The sequence below is a fragment of the Malus sylvestris genome, chromosome 10 (assembly GCF_916048215.2).
Source record: "Malus sylvestris chromosome 10, drMalSylv7.2, whole genome shotgun sequence".
Taxonomy (NCBI): Eukaryota; Viridiplantae; Streptophyta; class Magnoliopsida; order Rosales; family Rosaceae; genus Malus; species Malus sylvestris.
The window spans coordinates 31,225,605-31,246,632 of record NC_062269.1 but is presented as its reverse complement, the minus strand read 5'-3'; the positions used below and the strand labels follow the sequence as shown (position 1 = coordinate 31,246,632).

At 39.2% G+C, this 21,028-nt stretch overlaps 3 protein-coding genes across 4 annotated transcripts; 1 reads left to right on the top strand and 2 right to left on the bottom strand.

Moving 5' to 3' along the window:
* Window positions 1-6,901: 6,901 nt before the first annotated feature.
* LOC126585882 (histone acetyltransferase GCN5) lies at window positions 6,902-11,420 on the top strand. Its single transcript, XM_050250457.1, has 13 exons — window positions 6,902-7,605; window positions 7,730-7,794; window positions 8,042-8,122; window positions 8,263-8,334; window positions 8,471-8,639; window positions 8,824-8,867; window positions 9,135-9,234; window positions 9,409-9,477; window positions 9,667-9,721; window positions 9,899-10,011; window positions 10,529-10,622; window positions 10,950-11,091; window positions 11,170-11,420. Exons 1-13 carry the CDS (start codon window positions 7,024-7,026, stop codon window positions 11,234-11,236), a joined length of 1,653 nt encoding a protein of 550 aa, XP_050106414.1. The 5' UTR covers window positions 6,902-7,023; the 3' UTR covers window positions 11,237-11,420.
* Window positions 11,421-11,480: 60 nt separating this feature from the next.
* Window positions 11,481-14,301, bottom strand: LOC126585884 (light-inducible protein CPRF2-like). 2 transcript variants are annotated; one of them, XM_050250460.1, is made up of 6 exons: window positions 13,799-14,301; window positions 13,630-13,729; window positions 13,235-13,445; window positions 12,530-12,605; window positions 12,281-12,406; window positions 11,481-12,146 (listed from the first exon to the last, which is right to left on the bottom strand). In XM_050250460.1, the coding sequence occupies exons 1-6, from the start codon at window positions 14,216-14,218 to the stop codon at window positions 11,655-11,657; spliced, it is 1,425 nt and encodes a 474-aa protein (XP_050106417.1). In that variant the 5' UTR covers window positions 14,219-14,301; the 3' UTR covers window positions 11,481-11,654. The 2 variants fall into 2 exon arrangements, with proteins under 2 accessions (XP_050106417.1, XP_050106418.1); XM_050250461.1 differs by having other exon boundaries at window positions 13,814-14,300.
* Window positions 14,302-14,634: 333 nt separating this feature from the next.
* LOC126585885 (tryptophan synthase alpha chain-like) lies at window positions 14,635-18,118 on the bottom strand. The gene is made up of 9 exons (XM_050250462.1): window positions 17,776-18,118; window positions 16,768-16,914; window positions 16,589-16,654; window positions 16,077-16,185; window positions 15,858-15,934; window positions 15,662-15,739; window positions 15,261-15,338; window positions 15,061-15,120; window positions 14,635-14,926 (listed from the first exon to the last, which is right to left on the bottom strand). Exons 1-9 carry the CDS (start codon window positions 17,968-17,970, stop codon window positions 14,792-14,794), a joined length of 945 nt encoding a protein of 314 aa, XP_050106419.1. The 5' UTR covers window positions 17,971-18,118; the 3' UTR covers window positions 14,635-14,791.
* Between the last annotated feature and the right edge of the window lie 2,910 nt (window positions 18,119-21,028).

Below are 21,028 nucleotides of genomic sequence, written 5' to 3'. Positions count from 1 at the left end.
AGTCCCTTTTATAGAATAAGGGCTCGCTCCTCAATACATAAATAATAGGCTAAGTCCCCCAAGTATTTTTCATGAGGCCCAGTTGAGGCCCAATATATGGTACATAATGTAGTCCCCCAAGTCTTCGGTCAATAGAGTCTGTTGGCTGGAGACTTCAAATTGAATCCATGTATGGGCCGAAGTGACGGTTGTTCGGAAGCGGTATTTGTATACCCTACACTGAAGCTTTGTAGGTAAAGCTTTGCAAGCTGAAGCTTTTGTAAATGAAGCTTTTGAAGCTGGAGCTATGTAAATGAAGCTTTTGAAGCTAGAGCTTTTGTAAATGAAGCTTTTGAAGTTAGAGCTCTGTAAATGAAGCTTTTAAAGCTAGAGCTCTGTAAATGAAGCTTTTGAAGCTAGAGCTCTGTAAATGAAGCTTTTGAAGCTAGAGCTTTTATAAATGAAGCTTTTGAAGCTAGAGCTCTGTAAATGAAGCTTTTGAAGCTGATTGACATGAGTGATGCTCATGAATGTTTATGTTGATTGACATGAGTGATGCTTATGGATGTTGACATGAGTGATGCTCATGAATGTTGACATGAGTGATGCTCATGAATGTTTATGTATGAGTAATGCTTATGTATAATTTTGGAGTACTGGACGTACTTTTGATCACCTGGTTTGTGATAATAGCGGCAGGTTGCCGAATAATTTTTTTTGTAGTACTGGACGTACTTTTGATCACATGGTTTGTGATAATAGCGGCAGGTTGCCGAATAATTTTTTTTGTAATACTGGACGTACTTTTGGTCACCTGATTGGTGTTATTTTGGGCTTATGGGCCTTCGCCCTCCACACAACATTCTAGCCCATTTATTTTGGGCTTGACGTTTTTTTTTTTTAAATTTTATTACCCTCTGATGGGGTTTATATAGATGTCTCCGAGAGATAAGAAAAATAAATCACATCATACATTTGCCAAGAAAAGTAAATCACATCATTTTGGTGGGGTGTTTATTCCTTGCTTTTGCTTTCTCTTTTCCCTTTTGGCAGATGGCAGACAACGCTTCTGTATTGGTTGAGGAAGTGCGCAGGCAATTATCAGCTATTACAGTTGGGTTTCTTGGGTCATCCTCGGGAATATTTCTTTCAACCTTGCCGACAAGATCTGCACCAACATAAGCATCTTTGGTATATATGCCTCTTCCTTTTTCTTTTTCTGCTATTTGAACATAAGCTGGTGTACTACAGCTGTAAAAACCCATCAAGTACCTGACAGCCTTCGTGAGTGTTTTCACTGCTGGATGGTAGGTAGTCTCTGTAAAAGTTTTCTTCTTAGTTTTTACAAAGAAAATGCGACACTGACGTATTTCTGTACGATTTTGAGGTCTTCCGTCATAGGAAGGGGATCTTCGCAGGACTTGAGCACGACAATGGCGTTGGGGAGGCTCATGAGAGCGAATTCTAGTAGGGTCCATCGCGGAAAGCACATCGTCCACGGCCATCGGTGCGAGCAAAGTCGAGTACGACCACGACCACGGCCAGCTGAAATAACATCAGCCTACACACCAGCGACCACGACCACGACATCACCGTCTGCTTCATCTCTTTCTACGACAGCGACGGCGTCATTTTGGTGGCGACGACGACGGCTGGGGCCAGGGCAAGTGGTCTCAAGCTTAGCACGTGCTACTTCTCGTCGCCATGATTTCAAAACATAAAAGGCGTCGGAGAGAACGCCGGAATCGTAAATGAAGCTTGCCCATAATCTTTGTCGTGGCCGCGGACCTGAATTCTTCATCCTCCTCGTCTTCGCTGCCGCTGCCATCATCGATCCTTCCCTAGTTCCCACCTGGGTCCGAAACGAAGCAGTCGGGCTCAACGACCAGACCGAAAAATTCCTCAACTTTGAGTGCCTCTGAGCGCCATGGGACCTAAAGCTTCCACTCCTTGTACTACTCGCTGCACAAAAATCCGGTTATGCTAAGACACAGTCTTGAACAAGTAATCATTGGCCCAGCAGATTGCCACGAGAGCGTTCCTCAGCTTATTGGGAGGCATTAAATCTCCAAACTCTATCACACTCCAAGCCAGCATTATCGTCATGACCGCCATCGGAAAGCCAAACTTGACATTATCACCAGCGTCGTAATAGCCGCTGGTCAAGTCTGTGTTGTATGTCCACCCGTCACTGAGTCCTGAGTTGGCACGTTATGATTGGCGCTGGTTCTAAGGTAAGACCCCCAAGCTCTGCCCCTCGAAGAATAGTATGGCCTTGGACAATGCCTCTTGGTAGTCATGGCTTGATGATGCGAAGCTTGTGAGCTCGATTAGGGCAACTAGGGTAAAAACGGAAACCAGAAAATGAGGGAATGAGAGACTCTCAAAATCCCATGGTCGTGGGTTGACCCACAAAATCCTTTCAGCTGATAGGCTATCAGAAGCCCATTTGCAGATACCAGCCACATCTTTAATTTCTGCAAACCCAGTGAGAGAAGGGAATTGCAATCTTTCGGTTTTCAGCTTTTTCTGTTGTTGTTATTGGGTGGGAGAGTTGAAAGAGTGTTGCAGATTGATTTGGAGGACAGGGTTGCTGGGTTTTTGCAGATTCACGGTGGAGGTGAAAAAATGAAAGAGAACCGACACAACTTTTTGTATCGTTTCCCATAGACAACGCCAAATGTTGATGCACAAAACTGGAGGTCTTGGAACAACGTAAATCCGACCGTGACTCTGCAAGAAATGTAAATAACACAAGATGTATCGTGGTTCACCCCAAGATTTGGGCTACGTCCACACTGATATTGTATTTATCTGAGGGGTGAGGGAGAGAACCTTTGTAATGTGAGAGGGGATGTAAGGAGGCTTCAAGGCCTAGGAATTGGCCTCTCCTAATTGTGAGGGTGATGAGTCATTTTATAGAATAATGGCTCCTCACTTATTACATATTTGTCCCTTCTTTTATTACATAATTACATTTAAGTCCCCCAAGTATTTGTACGAGATCTAAATACGGAGGCCCTAAGTATGGTATAAACACATGTCATTGTTTGGCTTTTAATGATGAGATAAAAATTGGTTTATATGGTTAACCATTTTGTTTAATTTGTTCTGAATCAGTGAAGGGGGGTTTTGAATCAACCACCTAAACACAAGAAATTGAGTCATTTGAATCGTTTTATTTTTTATTTTTATGACAAGGGTTGAATCATATGATGCAACTCTTTTTTATATAATTTTTTTAAGAGAAAGAGGGTGTGATTCGAACGATTTGTAGAAGGAAAACGATATGAAAATTAAGGAAATCATTATTAAAGGAGAAATTTTGTGTGGCATTAGGTGGAGGGAAATTCTATTGAAATTCAAATCAATTTCTCTAATTCCTTTCAGAATTATATTTCTCAATGCTCCTTTTTATTGAGAGGGATCCAATTAATTTTCATAATATAAGCCCTCTAATTAATCCCCACAAAGTGATGATTTGCTACAATTTTGAGGGATCTAATATTTAAAAAAAACCCCCAATTTTGATTATATTTAACTGAACTCTCATTCAGTTCTTAATTCATGTGATATGATATTATTATTTCAACCCCCAATTTGAAATAATTAAATCATGATGATTATTGGACTCAGATCTAAAGCACGGCTTAATTACCCCAACAAAATTAATGTGATATGATATTATTATCGCGTGTCGTATATTAACTAGATGGTAATGTATTTTCCATGTTTGTAGAAAAGTTTAAATCTCAAGAAAGTGAATTAGATGATACAACTTCCTCTGAAGAATTGAGAGATGCCCGGCCAACTTCACCTCCTAAACCCTTTTTGGAAAATATCCTCATTCATGACGAGGAACCGCAAATTGACATTGATGATGTCCTCGGGGATGGCTCCGGGAATATTATCGTAGATTTACATGGTCCTCGAGATATAAGTTGAACAACTTTAGTATAATGATTTCATTTTCATTATTCTACATGTTAAATTAAAGAGTTTTTGTCGCAAAATGTCATGTTTTTAGTAACAAAATTTTTAACAAAATTTATTTTAGTCTACTTGACCATATGAGCTTATAATTATCCCTTTTCTTTTACCATGAGGCTCTATATATATATTATTAATTCCATCACCAAATTTTACCTTTGGCAGGGTTTGCACACCATGATCAATTGGAGGTGATTGGGGGGAATTATAATAATTTCCCGATTCGTTCAGACATGTTCCTCCCAGCCGACGTCGAGACAGCAGTTGAGATGGGGTAAGTGAAGCTTTTCTAATTGTTTACTATTGGAAATTTGAGTAGTTTTGGTAGAAATTTCTTTGTTCCACATTGGTCATTCTCAAAAGATTTTATCACTTTATAAGGTTTTGTCATTTATAAAAAGTGATTGGAGTAATATGCCTGGAGACTAAAATTGGGCTTACCTTTGGGGTTGGGCTTTAGGATGTACTAATTAATTATAATTAATATATAATTAATATATATTTAATTGTCAAAAGATGGGCCTTGGGCTCTAATAATTAAATTAATTAATTATTCTCGGAATTAATTAAATATTTTTAATTTCGAATTTATATTAATTAATTAATTATTTTTTCCAACAGACTCATCTTTTCAGATGAAGTCTGAAGTGTGAAAACGCAGAAACAAAAATACCTTGTTCAGCAGATGTCTCCCAACAGATGCATCCCTTCCTCGTACCTGTTGCGAACATGTATAATCACATTATATATACATCAATCTGCATGACATTTAGAACACAGAAAAATCATAAATCTTCTCCTGCAATCATAAACATCCTTTCTGAGAGAACCACATTAATATTCGCCAGAAGTCAATTTTCCGGTGCTGGAATTTCTGACTTAGATCGTTGAATCCTGGTGAAGCAGACGTCCGTAGAACTACAAGCACTGAGTAGGGACGAAATTTCTGTTTCAAGGACATTGCGGTACGCAAGCCTCGATCTTCAAGTTATTTGTTTTATATTTTTGTTTCTTGATACTCTGTTAATTTTTATATTTGCATTTATTGTTTATTAGCATATCTATATTTAAATCACAGATTGTTGACTTATATCCAACATTTACTCACTTAAATCTAACCTTAATCTATCATGTTTTCTCAACTTACACATACATATACATGCTTCGCAGTTTAGCTACAGATTATGCTAATTTTTTCTGATTTTTATGTATGAATTACCTTGACATTGAATTAATATTTATAATCCTGTAACAGGTTAGACTTAATTAGTCAATGTGTGCATATATGTATGCTGTAGGTATATCTCGGAAGAGGCACCTAAAAACCGCTCTCCAGCTCCCGCTTCACCCGAAAAGCAAACCACCTGGTGCTCCGGCTAGCGGAAGAGTAAGCAGGCTGAAGACCACAAGACCTATGTCCCTCTGGTGTTGAGGGAACGAAAGGAGGATGACTACTATTGGCACAAGTTCTAGGTAGGGTTAGTATATGATTAATTATATATACAGTTTCTAGCTATAAGTCATTTCAATTTTCTTTTATTAATCAAATCTTGGTTTTCACATGTAATTAAAATGGTGTTCTTCTTTTACATGCGCAGGTGTTGGGAGAGATCTTGGTCGCCTGATGTGGTCTGATAGGAAGTTCTGTTTGATGCTCAAGCTTAACTGAAGTCGTGAGGGGCTGCATGTTTCTTTTTAGAACTATTTTATTTTCAGTACTTTATTTCGGCTTGGTCAGAACTCATGAGCTTTCGGGCTCGTTTTATCTGGGCATTTTATTTTGTAAACTTAATGGTGCTAATATTTAAGGTCCCTTCTATACATGGGGGATTTGAACTTATAATTTTTCTGGTAATGCTTTTCTTTTCGACGTTGGATGTTTAGTACTAGGTGGACATATTTCAGTACCACATATTACTGTTTTCCTACTAAAAGCCAGTTGGTTTCTATCTTATTGTTAAGTCATCTCCAATCATGTCTCGTAAGGCTAAACGTAGCCCTTAGATATGTTTTAGCCCTTAACCTTTTATTTTAAAAAAATAATTAAGACTCTATAGGCTTAAATATTCTTCATTTCCATTTATGCAAGGCTAAATCTTTTCATCTTGACTCGGCATTCACATGTTGGGGCCCACCGAGAGGTTTGAGTGCTTGCTCTGTATAGCCCTTGGTTAATCTTAGCTTTGATTCGTTTTGGCAGATTTATTTTGGCCTTTGGTTAAAGACAACTTTTGCACAAATTCAGGTCAAAAGTGATCTACAACCGTTGGCTGGAGATGACCTTAATTAAATGTAGTACAAAGATGGCTGGAATTAGTGGTAATGTGTTTGCTTGGAGTTACAAACCAAGAAAATTCAACTTACAAGATAAGAAGAGCTTTCAACCCCTACAAAAATGGTTGATTTTTGCACACCCATTTCCCCTACCCTACACATTTTCTTTTTAATTTAGATTTTGATTATCTTTTTATTTGTTCAATCTAATGGCAAACCTAAATTGTTTTTGAGAAGTTGGCTTTAGTAATTCTCTTAGGATATCACCATTTACAACCCTCTCTCAATATGTATCTCATCAACTATTATTTGATTAAAATGGTCTTCATTTAAATCCAATATATCGAACAAAGATTATCAAGGGAGAATAACGACACTCACATTGATAGTATCAATAAAGAGCATTGGCAATATGATACATCTTATTTACAAGTGAAAATAAATATGAATAATCCGTAGTATACTAGTATTAGTTGGCAGAAGAGGATAAAATAAAATTGCTTTTAAAAAAAAAAAAAAAATTCGGGCCAATTTTAATATTGGGTAACGCCTCAAGTCAAACTTGTTCGGGTTCAGTGGCCCGAACTTTGTCCAGCTTGGGCTGAATCTTTATCCGGTGCAACGACGTCGTTGCTGTCAGTCTCTGGGTAGCAGGAGATCGGCACGTGATTGCCTTTCTCATCCACATTTTTGGTGCGAACCCAAACTATTGAAAACCCACTGGTTCCGCCCCCGAAAAACCCTTAACTCGTTCCGAGTCAACTCACCGACTCGATCGAAATGGACACGCACTCCTCGCACCTCGCCGCGTCGAACCGTTCGCGGAGCTCGCAGACCCCATCCCCGTCGCACTCGGCCTCGGCCTCAGCCACCTCATCGATCCACAAGCGCAAGCTCGCGTCCGAGGATCACGCACCGCCGTTCCCTCCCTCTTCCTTCTCGGCCGACACTCGCGACGGCGCGTTAACGTCTAACGACGACCTCGAGAGCATTTCTGCTCGCGGCGGCGGCGCCGATTCCGACTCGGACGATGAGTCCGACGCTCTGGTGGACGACGATGAGGAGGACTTCGACAACGACTCATCCATGCGAAACTTCACGGCTGCGCGCCTCGATAACAGCGGGGGTTCTGCTGTGGCGCGCAACTCTAAACTCAAAATTGAGAACTCGACGGTCAAGAATGAGCCTTCGGATGGCGCGAAAGAAGGCGGCGCCCCCGCCGGAGCCGGTGCCTCGGGGACCACCGCAGCCGCAGGGTCGGTTCCGGGGATCGTGGTGAAGGAGGACGCCTCTAAGATTTTCACTGAGAATATACAGACCAGTGGAGCTTACAGTGCTAGAGAAGAGAGTTTGAAGAGAGAGGTAAGCTTCTCTGAATTAATTTTTTTGTAATTACTTTTTATTTTATGAAATTTAGGAATGTGAATTAGTACGAAATAAAATTGAATTTGGAATAAAAAATGTGTTTTCGAATTTGATGTTTTAGGAGGAAGCAGGGAGGCTCAAGTTTGTGTGCCTTTCGAATGATGGTATTGATCAGCATATGATTTGGTATTTGTCTCTGATGAACTTTCATTTCTGATCTTTCATGGTTTAACAATGCTGAACAAAACAACAACAACAAAGCCTTATCCCACTAAGTGGGGTTGGCTATATGAATTCTAGAACGTCACAATGCTAAACGAAATACAAAAAGAAAAAGAAATGAAACCGATTCTGCTTAAACAGTTTGTTATCAAATTGTTTAACAGTGCGGGTATGGAGCTTGATTTAGACCGCTGTTTTTGGTTTTTCTCAGGTTGGTAGGATTGAAGAACATATTTGCCAGGCAACTACCAAACATGCCAAAGGAGTACATTGTCCGACTTGTTATGGATAGGTAATACAATTAGCTCATCTTTCAAGCACATGGAATAAGTGATTCGGGTACCGCTGTTTATATCATTTGGGATGTGAAACATAACCCCTTGTCATGCATCTTATTGAATCTAATTTCTTTTATGGTTTCTGAAATGGCAGAAGTCATAAATCAGTTATGGTTATCAGGCGTAATCATGTTGTCGGTGGCATAACATATCGACCATATATCAGGTTAAATTTGTATTTTATCATCTTTATATTCATGTATGGGCATTTTTTTTTCTTTTCACATTCTTCAGTACATAGTTGAGGCTTCATCTATGACATACTTTATTTACCCTGTTACCGACCTTTTCCTCTAATTCAGTCAAAGGTTTGGAGAGATAGCCTTTTGTGCAATTACAGCTGATGAACAAGTTAAAGGTTATGGTACTAGACTGATGAATCACTTAAAACAGCATGCACGGGACGAGGACGGCCTAACCCATTTCCTGACTTATGCTGACAATAATGCTGTTGGCTACTTTATTAAACAGGTATTGTTCTCCATTGTTTGTGTAATCACCTTTTAGGTTTTCTACTGATTCTTTCTTTATAAACTAATAGTGCCAGTTTTTGACATTTTTTTCAACACTTCTTCAAATGTTTTTTCTTTTTTGTGCTCCTGAGTTATGGAGTGGATCTGGTAAAGGACCTGCACTAAGGCGTATTTACTTGTAGGGTTTCACAAAAGAGATTCACTTGGAGAAAGACCGATGGCACGGGTATGTTTTGCACACAACTCTTGTTGTTCAAAGACTGTCAATTTTGTTTTTCAGATCTAGGTTTCTTAGGTCCTTTGTATGCTTCAAGTTCTTACCCTTGACTAAAATCACTACCAAAACGAGGGGAAAGATAAAACAATCAAATGAACTTGTGAGCTGGTGGCCTTTACCAGTATACGATGCACTGCCAGATTTATGTTCTTACTTAATGTGAAAAAAAAAAATATCAGTTTTGAATTTTTCTCAATGTTTTATTGTTATCTGCAGCTATATAAAAGATTACGATGGAGGGATCCTAATGGAATGCAGAATTGACCCAAAGCTTCCATACACCGACTTATCCACTATGATTCGTCGTCAGAGGCAGGTAAGAGTCGGTTCAATAGATTTTAGATTTTCATATTAAAGTTTAAATTGGTTCCCATGTTAAAATAGGTCTTGATAGATGCCAAATCAATAAATCATGTATAGACTATAGAGTATTAAACAAAGGTGTATTTATTACAATCTAAACTGTCTTCTTGTTTTGGTTTTATGGTAGGCAATCGATGAAAAGATAAGAGAGCTCTCAAACTGCCACATTGTTTATCCTGGCATAGAGTTTCAAAAGGTAACATACCAGTATCCTGGAGTTTAAAGATAATGCCATTTGTTTCCAGTGGTTTCTTTAAATTTTTCTAGTATTCGACATAGCCTGTCAAAATCTGGTATCACAGTGGTTCCTTGTTCATTAACTGTTATGATCAATCAGTATTTCAATGTCTAAAACTTAGTTCTGACCACGTATTTATTTATCCAGAAAGAAGCTGGTATACCTAAAAAAATCATCAAGGCTGAGGAAATCCCTGGCTTGAGTAAGTTCTGTAACTTTGCTTAACTAGTTTTTTTATTTCCTTAATCAGTTATTCAAGCTGTGACTTGTGATCAGTCATAAAAAAAGCTGTAATTTCATGCCAACCTCACCTTGTGTTTAAGTTCTGTTGGTGAAGTTGAATGGGTAATCTGAATTTTATGGAACATTTTGGTAATAGGGGAGGCTGGGTGGACCCCGGATCAATGGGGACATTCACGCTTTGTAACTTTGAGTGGTTCCACAGACAGTGCCAGGAAGCATTTTACTGCATTCATGCGAGCACTTCTAAAGGTTAATCTCTTCACTCTTCTTTTCCAGTTGCCTTTAGTTTTTTATCGTGGAGAATAGTGAGCTTGTCTTTTTCTTTTTACGATAGTTTGATCCTATCATATGTTGCTATGCATTTTTCACTTGCATGCCTTTTAATTTGAGAAATGAATCGGATGTTTCCTTATCTTCAAATTAAATATATGGAAACTCCACAAAGCATGAAGAACTACAAAGAAAATATATGCTTCGGTTCTGCACTTGCAATAGAATACCATCTAAGTCTCTTAAAGCAAAGTGCCTTTCCAGGGGGCGGAAGCAATATGAGTTTGTATCATTGTATGCAATACGCGAAATACAATGTATGGCAGGCTGCCATTTGTGGTGTATTGACTATTTTTGTCGGTATGGATAGAAGACGCATATGAATATTGTAATTTATTTTAACATTAATTTATATAGTAGACTTTCATATTTTTAACCCTATGTCCTGCTGTCAGTATCAAATGCATTCTTACCATAGAAATTTTCATATGCGCAGAGTATGCATGAACATGCTGATGCCTGGCCTTTCAAGGAACCAGTCGACGCACGTGATGTTCCTGATTATTATGACATCATAAAAGATCCTATGGGTAAGAAGGACAATTTCTTTAATTAATTTCAGCGATCCACGAAGAACATGGTTTAACTGTCTTCTGCACTGTGTAGTTGCATTGTGTCTGAAATTGCTCCACGTGCCTTCATGGAAACCGTACTTTGAAGATTTGATTTCTGAAAAATCTAGTTTCGATTATAGCTTGGTCATAATCTGCACATTGTCGTTGACATCCTGAGTAGTGAAATTGCCAAGACTTCTTAAATTTACTTCAAAAGTCGGCACAAAGTTGAGATAGATGTTTGTAATTGCGCATATCGTATCAAATATTCGAAGCTTTTAACGGATATTTAATATGATGCAGATCTGAGGACGATGTCAAAGAGGGTAGAGTCGGAGCAGTATTATGTAACATTCGAGATGTTTGTTGCAGATGCCAAGAGGATGTTTGCAAATGCACGCACCTACAACTCCCCGGACACCATTTACTACAAATGCGCAACAAGGTATGGCAGTGCGTCCGCGTCCCTCCCCATTTTCGTCCTTCTCTATGCTTGTTTCTGATTTCAATCGACTCCTTTCAGGCTGGAAGCCCATTTTCAAAGCAAGGTTCAGTTAGGTCTCCAAGGTGGTGGTGCCAAAATCCAGTAGTGAATTTTATTTTTTAATTGTAAGCCCATGCCGTTATGTTTCATGTTGGTTTTTACTACTGTCCCGATTGTTGCAAAATTCTCATAGGAACAGAAGACAATGTGTTGTAGATTGAACATTTGTTGATACACTCAAGTATTGGTGGGAGGAGCAATCGAAATGTTCTTAATTACTTGAGCAACAAGCCTTTTGCAGAGGTAATTCTCGTCTAACTGAAACATGGTCGTGGGCCGTGGCACACAAATTTTGATAAGAAAAAGATCATTTACGGCAAATTCTAAAACATGAACACATACGGAATTGAAATTTAAACTGTACGAAAACAGAAGGCCAAAGTATAAATCCCACCAATAAATACATATTCAATCAGCCGTTTATCCCTCTGTCCTGCAAAATAGGAAGGCCCCCACATTCAGTTCTACTTCTTATTCTTTGGGACGGCGTGAGGGAGCTGCGGGTCCCATCCCGGCAATGCTTCACTCACTCCTGGCCGTGGCTGCTGCTGCTGCCGTGGCCGTGGCTGCTGCTGCTGCCGTGGCCGTGGCTGCGGCTGCGGCTGCTGCATGTGATCTATGTTGCCTGTGTGCGGAATTGAAGAGTTTTGAGTCATGTTGCTTCCAGCGACAACTGGTTGGCCAACATTACTCTGTCGGTTCCCAACCAGAGAGATTGGGGGGTTCACGTGAAAGCCAGTGTCCAATCTCTGGTGATGCAGAGGAGTAGTGGTCATACTAGGAACTCCCGGGTGAAAGAGGTGGTTGGAGTTCGGTTGCATTGGCACAGCAGCATTTGTAGATGCATTCATTGGGTTGTTCACTGATGGCATGCCTGCGTTAGCTACATTTGACATGGCTAGAAGTAGCGGGTTGATCCCCGTCACTCTCTTCACAGATTCTTCTGCCATTTTCACCTGATTTTGTTTTTTCAAATACATATCACCTTGAATCAATAAGAAAACTGAATTAACAGTATACAGGGCATTTAAAGAAAAAAACATGCAAACGAAAACAAAATCTGAAAACGCAGAATGTCTTAGCGGTTAACCTTTGCTCTTAACGTCTCAATATCAGCCCTTAATATTCTGTTGTCAACAGCAGCATTATCATATTTTTGGTTCACATCAGTGAGACGTTTTAACAGCCCAGAGTGTTCAACTCTTAGCTGACCAACCTGAATGAAAGCAAAACATATAACTTCATAATGTTGTCTTCGTACAAAAAATGATTATGATATATATCAAGAAGAGATGACGGTTGTTATTGCTAATTCATAATTTGAAACAAGGAGCACCACCTGTGTCTCAAGTTCACTCATTTGGGCTTGTTTTCTCCTCCTTGAGCGTCTAGCTGACTCTCGATTGGACAGCATCCTGAGCACCATTAACATGTCAATGGATAAAGGGCTAAGTTTTTAGATTTAGCAATATGGTAACCCGTTGTCAAACAAATTCATCAGGTGAAAGTTCATGTGACAGGAAACATTTCCCTCCTTCCAAATCAGATCATTTTGCTTCAAGAATCGCTGATTCCGAAGCAGGTAGGCACTTGCTCTAAATTCTCTACTAAAATAAAAAAAACAAACTTCTGTTTGGACAAACTAAAGTTTTAAACTTTCTACTCATCTTTCGTGCATACAGGGGCTCATACTAACCATCATCCACCATGAAGGCAATCAATGTGTCGATGCCCTTCACATATCGATTATTGTGGAGATACTATAATTCAGGTCAATTAAGCCAAATAGCAACTACTCATCCTTCTTGCACACAGAGCCCATATTAACAAATCATCCATTCAAGAAGGCAATCAATTTGTCGATGCCCTTCATATAGCGATTGTTGTAGAGAAATTATAACTCGTGTCAATTAAGCCTAAACACCTACTATTACTTGTAGACCGATGAAATAACCAAAACATTACACCAAGATATGAAATTAAACTGCCTAATTAGTTTGAAAAGTAGGCAAGCAAAATGAACACAAGCAAAGAAATGGGTTACCTCCTAGCCCGTTTCACATCAGAAGGATCCATGTTCTCATTAATCTCAATGTCTCCTTCGAGATCATCATCATCCGAGTCCTCTTTCGACGATCCACTTGTTGTTTGCTTACTCAGCACCGGCGTTCTCCTCTGAGCTGCAGGTGAAGCCGAAACGCCAAGCGGACTAGCGTCAGCTTCATTTTGTGTCATTGGCAAACCATTACCAGAATCTAGCAATAGCTCAAATCAAATGGGTTTTCGAATGTTAGACACAAATATAAGAATCATTTACATATCTCAGAGAAATGCTATGAAAAAAGTTCCCAAATTTAATTTACACAACCAAATTACGAAATTAAACAACTAAATCATTGCAAATTAAGCACCTAAGCAAGCAAGGAGCCAATGACAAACCTTTATCAAGCGATCGAGTAGGGGCTAATTGTGAAGGCTTCGACACGGGCGATTGATTCTCGGCTAGATTACCCAAATCCACAGGCGTCAAAGACGATGCCTGCAATCACATTCATCAATGAAAAAAAATTTTAAAAAATAAAAAAAATCAAATAAAAACAAATTTGATGCGAGAGAGAGCTACTGCTGCGCAAGCCAGATCGAGCCGGTTCTTAAGAAATTCGCGGTACTGGTCCGAGTTAACCGGAGCCTTCGGAGCTGGATCCAACACCGTCGGCGGCGGAGGATGATTGAGCTGCTGAGGTGGTGGTTGTTGACGATTACGATCGGGCTTCTTAATCTCAACTACCTCTTCGTCCACATCGTCGCGCTTCGACGTCGACGACTGAGACACGACGGAACTGGAAGCGGCGGATGAGACGGGAAATTGCTCGGCGACCGATTGCCGAGGAGTGGCGGCCGGCGTCGAGAACTCGTCGAGGAACTGCTCGAAGGCCCACTCCGAAGCGCTCCGATTCATCTCCGCCGCCGGCGACGACAGCGCCCAAAACGGATCGGAGGAGTCGTCCGCGGTGAATACTGAATGCATACTCTGTGCGCGCGTGCGTGTCCGAAATATCCGATATTTGTTGTTTTCGTCGACGAGATGCGAACTTTCGTGTTTATATATCGGACTTCGGACAAAATAGAGGAATATTCTGGTGATGTACGGTACAGAGTAATAATTATGCACGGGGACTTTTTCTGGCGGCCAGCGTTGATTTGTATGTATTTGCCACGTGTCGTGCGTTGAATAATTGATGTGGTGGCCTGTGTAGCAGAGGATAAGGGCCAATTTTTGGCTGATCGGAGGAAACCCACGAGTCAAGAGACTTAAATGAAGGACAAATGTGAAACTTGAAAGTGGGGATCCACATTGGTGGGTCCCATGTAAAGTTGAAAAGATTTTTTTGGTTTTTTTAAAAGCCCGCTTCCGTAACCGTAATCAAATTAGGAGAAATTAAATTAAGAGGATAAAATGGTTGTATTGATCCTTCTATCTTGTATTTTTTACAACGCACTTTTGAAACTACAATGGTAAGATTTTCACATCATTCGGGGATTACATGCTTCGAATGTAACGCACTTGCAACAATAAGAAGAAAAATCACATAAAATGTCTTCAGAGGAGGGCAGATTTCAAAGACTTGGTGAAGGTTGCTAGTTCCTTCAACCCCTCCTCGGGAGTTTTCGCTTCGCCCAACAGCTTCACCATCGCACTACCAACGATAACGCCTTCGGCTCCCCACCCGGCTACCTGTACAACTCACGCGAATAAGTATCTCGATTGAGGTTAGACGTTTAGCAAGGATAGACATTCTGATAGTCTACTGAAGGTGTAGGGTGTAGGGTGTAGGTGTGAGGCATTCTGAGTTAGGTTAAACTACTGACCTGTTTCGCGTGTTCGGGCTTTGAGATGCCGAAACCAACCGCAACAGGCCTTTTTGTTGTCTGTCGCATAAAAGGTAAGCGTGATTATGCAAGACACACATGTTAGTTAAAGTGGGATCATGTCAACTGCATAATGTTTTCTAGCTCCATTTGGTAAAAATTTACATTGGTAGACCGTAGAACTGGTTCAGAAGACAAACCTCTTTAATTTCCTTTAAAAGAGCAGGAACTCGTTCATTCACAGATGCACGGGCACCAGTAACTCCGATCGAGCTCACCTATAGCTCAAAACAACAAACAATAAATTGCAATTAGCAATGTCATACTCACCCCAAGATACAGACGAATGAATTTGCATAAACAAAACGTCTGTGAAGAGAACACAACTTGCCAACTTGTTATTGATAGGAGATTATCTCTCCGAAAAATAAAGTTCTTTAACAAAAGCCACATTTACATCCACTTTCATGACACCAGTATAGCATGTATCCAATAGCTTCATTTTCTAAGCTGAATGATAATTCTGGAAAATTGGGCATGACTCAAAAGATTCTTAAACCTATATAGAATATAAAGTACTAAGAATACATGCTATTCTTACCAGGTACAGAAATCCTTCTGAAGCTTCGGCAATGGCCTTCATTTGATCAATTGGAGTAGTGGGTGTTGTTAGTAATACCTGTAAATCATACAAGCGGATCGGAAGTATTACAATTACATCCAAACGTATGAATAAATAATTTGAACTTATTTACAAAATCCAAAAATGGTGCAGGGATAAAAACTAAGAAACAAACCAATTCAATATTATTTTTCGCAGCTTCCTTTCTTAAAATTTCTGTTTCCTCCAATGGAACATCTGGAACCACAAGCCCTACAAGCCAAAATGAAATAGGAATCTAGTCATATTCCTCTAAGATATATAGACTATTTTAAGACTAAATCAAGTTGACAAAGGATAAACAGAACTAATTATGATATTCAGATGCATTATAGAGCAAGTGCTTATACATTACCATGTACACCAACATCTTTGATGGTGGACATGAACTCTGGAATCCCACGCTTCAAAATCGGGTTATAGTATGTAAACAGAGCAATTGGGCAAGACAATTGGGGAATCACCTGTCCATTCAACAATATTAATATAATAAGATTAGTTTGATGGAGAAAGAAACAGAGACAGGTGCCAACGTGAAACAAGAACTGTACACAAATTTGTTATACCCCCTCTAGCAACAACTTCAAGATGTCTGTATGTATATCATTCGTAGATTCATTTAAGTAAGAAATGTCATGGGAGAATATGCTATTGTTTTGATATGAATTCTTATTCCTACATCCCACATAGAGATACATAGTATGGTAATATGAGAATTACTTGGATGCTTATAATCAACATATTTCATGGGTTTCCGCAATGCACGTTTCGTTGGTAGTCGCAGTAACAGTAATAAATCTAACGTACTTTTTTCAGATACAACATCAACAAAATATCAAGTTGTTTTAACATTGCATACAAATATACCTCCTTCAACATTGAAATAATTGCATTGAGATTGGTCCCTCTTGCCAAGGAACGGGTGGCTGCAGCCTAAGAAATAATAACACACAAGTAAGTGGAGGATACAAAACAGGAACCTATTGAACATAAATTGTAAAAAGAACATGCCGAAGTATACAATACAAACGACAAACATATCAAACCTGTATAGCTGGACCATCTGCTAATGGATCAGAATACGGCACGCCTAATTCGATTATGTCCGATCCACAAGAATCGAGCACCTTCAATGCTTCTGCCGTGATTGAAAGGTCAGGATCACCAGCAGTGATGTAAGGGATAAATGCAACCTTCAAAGGAAGACAATCATTAGAACAACAAAATTTGACAGAATAACTCATTTCATCTGAAATCAGCCACAAATCCCAGTCCTAGTCCTAAGATGAAATTTAGTTAAGAAAACCAACTTTCCAATGTCGATCCAGTCTGAAGCATGCAGAACAAATAACCAGAAACATAACTTGTGAATGATTAATGTAAAGGAATGTCTATAACAACTTTGTCAACACTGGTAACATGCAGAATATTTTGGTCAAGGCCAAAACGTTTTCAAGAACAAGAACTAAACAACGTCTCATCAGTCAGCATCTCTTCCCCGACCCTAATTGGAAATGAGGCCATCATATGAAGGGGAAATTGAATATATTAAGAACATGGCAATGCCAAGAGCAATAAGGGAGGTAAGAAAAAGGTGCAATTTGGCAGTGATTAAGACCCGACTAAGAGTTACAAAGAATTTGGCAGCCTTAATTGGGCATAGAAAACCGTGAATTTGGTGGGTTTTTGCCAGTTTTTCAACAGGGATTCAAATGAAAGAACAAAACATGCAGAACAAGCACACCGAATCATGAAACTTTGTAAACCCAGATTTCATTGGGCAAACAAGGGCACGAGATTTGGTGGGTTCTGCAAATTTATCAACAGGGATTCAAATGAAAGAACAAAACTGCAGAAAAGGTCACACCAGATGATGAAAATTTCAAAACCCAGCTTTCATTGTGCATAGAAAGCCACGAAAATTCGCGGGTTCTGCAAAATTTCAACATGGATTCAAATGAAAGAATAACCAAGCATAACAGGCACACCAAACGACGAAACTTTTCTACAATGCAATCGAAATCTCCTGACCCAGATGCCTAAAAATTGCTTACCTTTCCCTGATCCTTCAAATTTATGAAAGTCTGGGAGAGGCTGACGACTGGGGTGGCTGTGAGAGCCGCTATTGGAGCAAACTTCTTGGTCGAAATGGTGGATACTTGATTGGGAGAGCTAAGAAGCAAAGGATTTTGTGGTTTCTTCAGTTGGAGAAACCCAGCTGCAGATTTCAGAGAAGAAGCAGCCGCCATTCAGTATACACAGCAGTGAGAGGGTTTTGCAGGGTTTTCAGTAGCCTTTGTCTGCAGGTGTGGCTGTACACTTCGGTCCTAACTCTTCAACTCGCCATTGATCCCTTCTTATCTTATATAATTGTCTCAACCGTTGAATTCAGCAAATTTTTTATTTTCCCCCAAATGAATTTTTTTCAGTTTATATTGGGCAAAAAATTTGTGAATTTAGATTATTTTTTTAGTGAATTATAGCAATCATACCTTAACTTTTACTCGATTAGAACAATGGTTCCTCAATTAAAATACATTACCATAAGTCCCTCAACTCATTAAAATGTGCAATTATGGTCCCTCAACTAAAAATCAATTGCTATTGGTTCCTCAATTTTAATCCAACTAGTGAAATGTTCCCTCAACTTTAACCCAATTGGAGCAATGATCCTTCAAATTTTAACTCAATTGTAGCAATGGTCATTCCAACATAATTTATTTTGACAAAATTCTGATGAAGTTGACGAAAATGACCATAGCTACATGTTTTGATGAGATGGAGGACTCCAATTGTAGCAATGATCCTTCCAGCATAACTTATTTTGACAAAATTCTGATGAAGTTGTCAAAAAAGACCATAGCTACACATTTTGATGAATTGAAGGACCAATTGTAATGGATTTTTAGTTGGGGGATCATTGCTCCAATTTGATTAAAGTTGAGAGACCATTTCTACAATTTACTTTTTTTTTTTCACAAACGATATTATTTACAAAAAGGAGAGCTTAACCCCGCAATGGACTGGCAATAATATGATTTAAATTCGAATTTGGGAATAATCGAACCTAAGACCTCTCAATTACAAGTAAAGAAGAATATCACTAGACCCTGTGATTTTTTTATATTAGGTTCTCAGTGTTAAATAAAAACTCAGTGTTAAATAAAAAAAATAAAGGGACCAAATTGTGGCTTCGTCACGAAGTCCACCCTTCTGGGGGACTAGAAAGACTTACAAAGGTATTTCAACCTCCTCTTGACCATCATCGTTTGATACACAAGCGTCAATAGGGATGGGCACGGTGCATTTCGGTACGGTTCCACCCCTAAATCGAAACACGAACCGGAAAATATCAACAGTTTGGTTCGGTGCGATTCCGCTTAAATTTATTACTAAAATCGTACGGTTCGGTCTACACTGGTTCCGATTCAGTTTTTGCCGGTTTACAGTTCCGAATACTAAATTATTTGAACACCAAATCATCATGCATTCAAATTATTTATGGCACAAATCCTTAAGAATTGTACAGTACGTTTTCACAAAGGGGTTTGGCCAAACAGAAGAATAACTACCTAATTTCCATTTGAACTGTCCCTCAAACTGATCCACAAGCATCATCAATTTGAAGTCCACGTAATTATTTTTTTCTTGTTCTTTTGTCAAGAACTTGGCATAAAGTTTATGTAAAAAACCTAGGAAAAGCGATGAAACAAAATGTTCTTCAACTAACATGAGATCACATATCCTAGCAACAAGACAGCATAGCAATAGATGCATCGCACCACCCTTTTCCTCTACCCATAGAACACTAAACCAAATCAATGACACTCCTCTTGGGAGAATTGTCAATTTAAGGTAGCCACTGATATTGGTTTCTGTAGAATAGAGTGCAAACATTTTTTTTTTCCAAATGGCAGCGACAACTAAAAAAGTGCAACCAAGTGGGGTCGGCTATGTGAAACTGAAATGGGGGAATGGGGATGTGAGGCAATGAGTGAGGTGAGAGAGTGAGGTGAGAGGGTGAGGTGAGTGAGCCCTAATTGGGATGGGATCCATTACTTTGCGACTAGGTGAAACTAATTTTTCAACCTATTATACCATGACTTGTGTGTATATACATAATTTATTTATTTATTATTAATAAACGGTTCGGTTTGGTTCCGGCCAGTTCTTGTTCATTCGAAACCAGAACCAGAATCGGTTTGAACGGTCCGATTCGGTTTTTGACTCAAAGTTGACTTTTTCGATCAACACGGTTCTTTTCGGTTTTTTTTTTCATATGATTCGATAGGGTTTTGCGGTTTGATGATTTTTATGCCCACCCCTGAGCATCAAGAATTGAACCAAGGACGTGTCATGTGAAATACAAGCATGAAATTCATCCCCAATCACTGAACCACCTGGTTCTCAAAGTTAATTTCAAGTTCTGTGTTTTTTGGAGAGCACACATATTTTTTTTAAAGTAATTTCTTGAAGAGGGGAATGGATCAAATTGTTTGGTGCACCTAATATGTTGCCTTGTAAATTCTTAGCATGATTCTACAAAAAGGAAAAAAATGGTCCAAGCATATATGTAGCAATGACTCTTTTTTTGTTTTTTTTTTTAAGAAAGTACGATATTCATTAATACAAAAAACGCGTACAAAGAGAGGATATGGTGCTAAAATGAGCCTCAATAAAAACTTTATCAGGGATTTCAACCCGGTCTAAGAGAAAAAGAGTGTCTTGCACAAATAGTTATCCTCACCATAACGTAAACAGTTACACTTGATTGTCTTCTAATAAAGCATCTAAAATAAAAACTGGGGGAGATTCAACCCACCTATCTTCACTAGAAACACCCAAACCAGCACGAGCTAGCCTGTATGCTACGTTGTTTACTTCCCGATGCACAAAGTTCAACAATGTTCCCTCCATGCTGCGTAAAACTCATTTGATGTTGTTAATTATAGGTCCGAATAATGAACAATCATCCTTGGAACGATTCACGGCTGCAAGCACAACACTTAAGTCTCCCTCCAAAATCGAATTCGAACTAGCTCTTTGGAATTCCATTAGGAGCTTTGTTGCTTTTCTAGCAGCAAGCAGCTCAGCTTGTATAGGCGAATTAACATGGCAAAAATGACCACCCAATCACGTATTACCACACCATATCCTCCTCGATGTGACCATTCATGCCACGCTCCATCAAAACTACACTTCAACCCTCCTGAGTTCGGTTTAGTCCACCGTTATCATGTCTGAGCTTTACTTGATCCATTTGGAGAATGCATTTCTGATACTCCTGAAGCCTACTCTCAGTTGCGA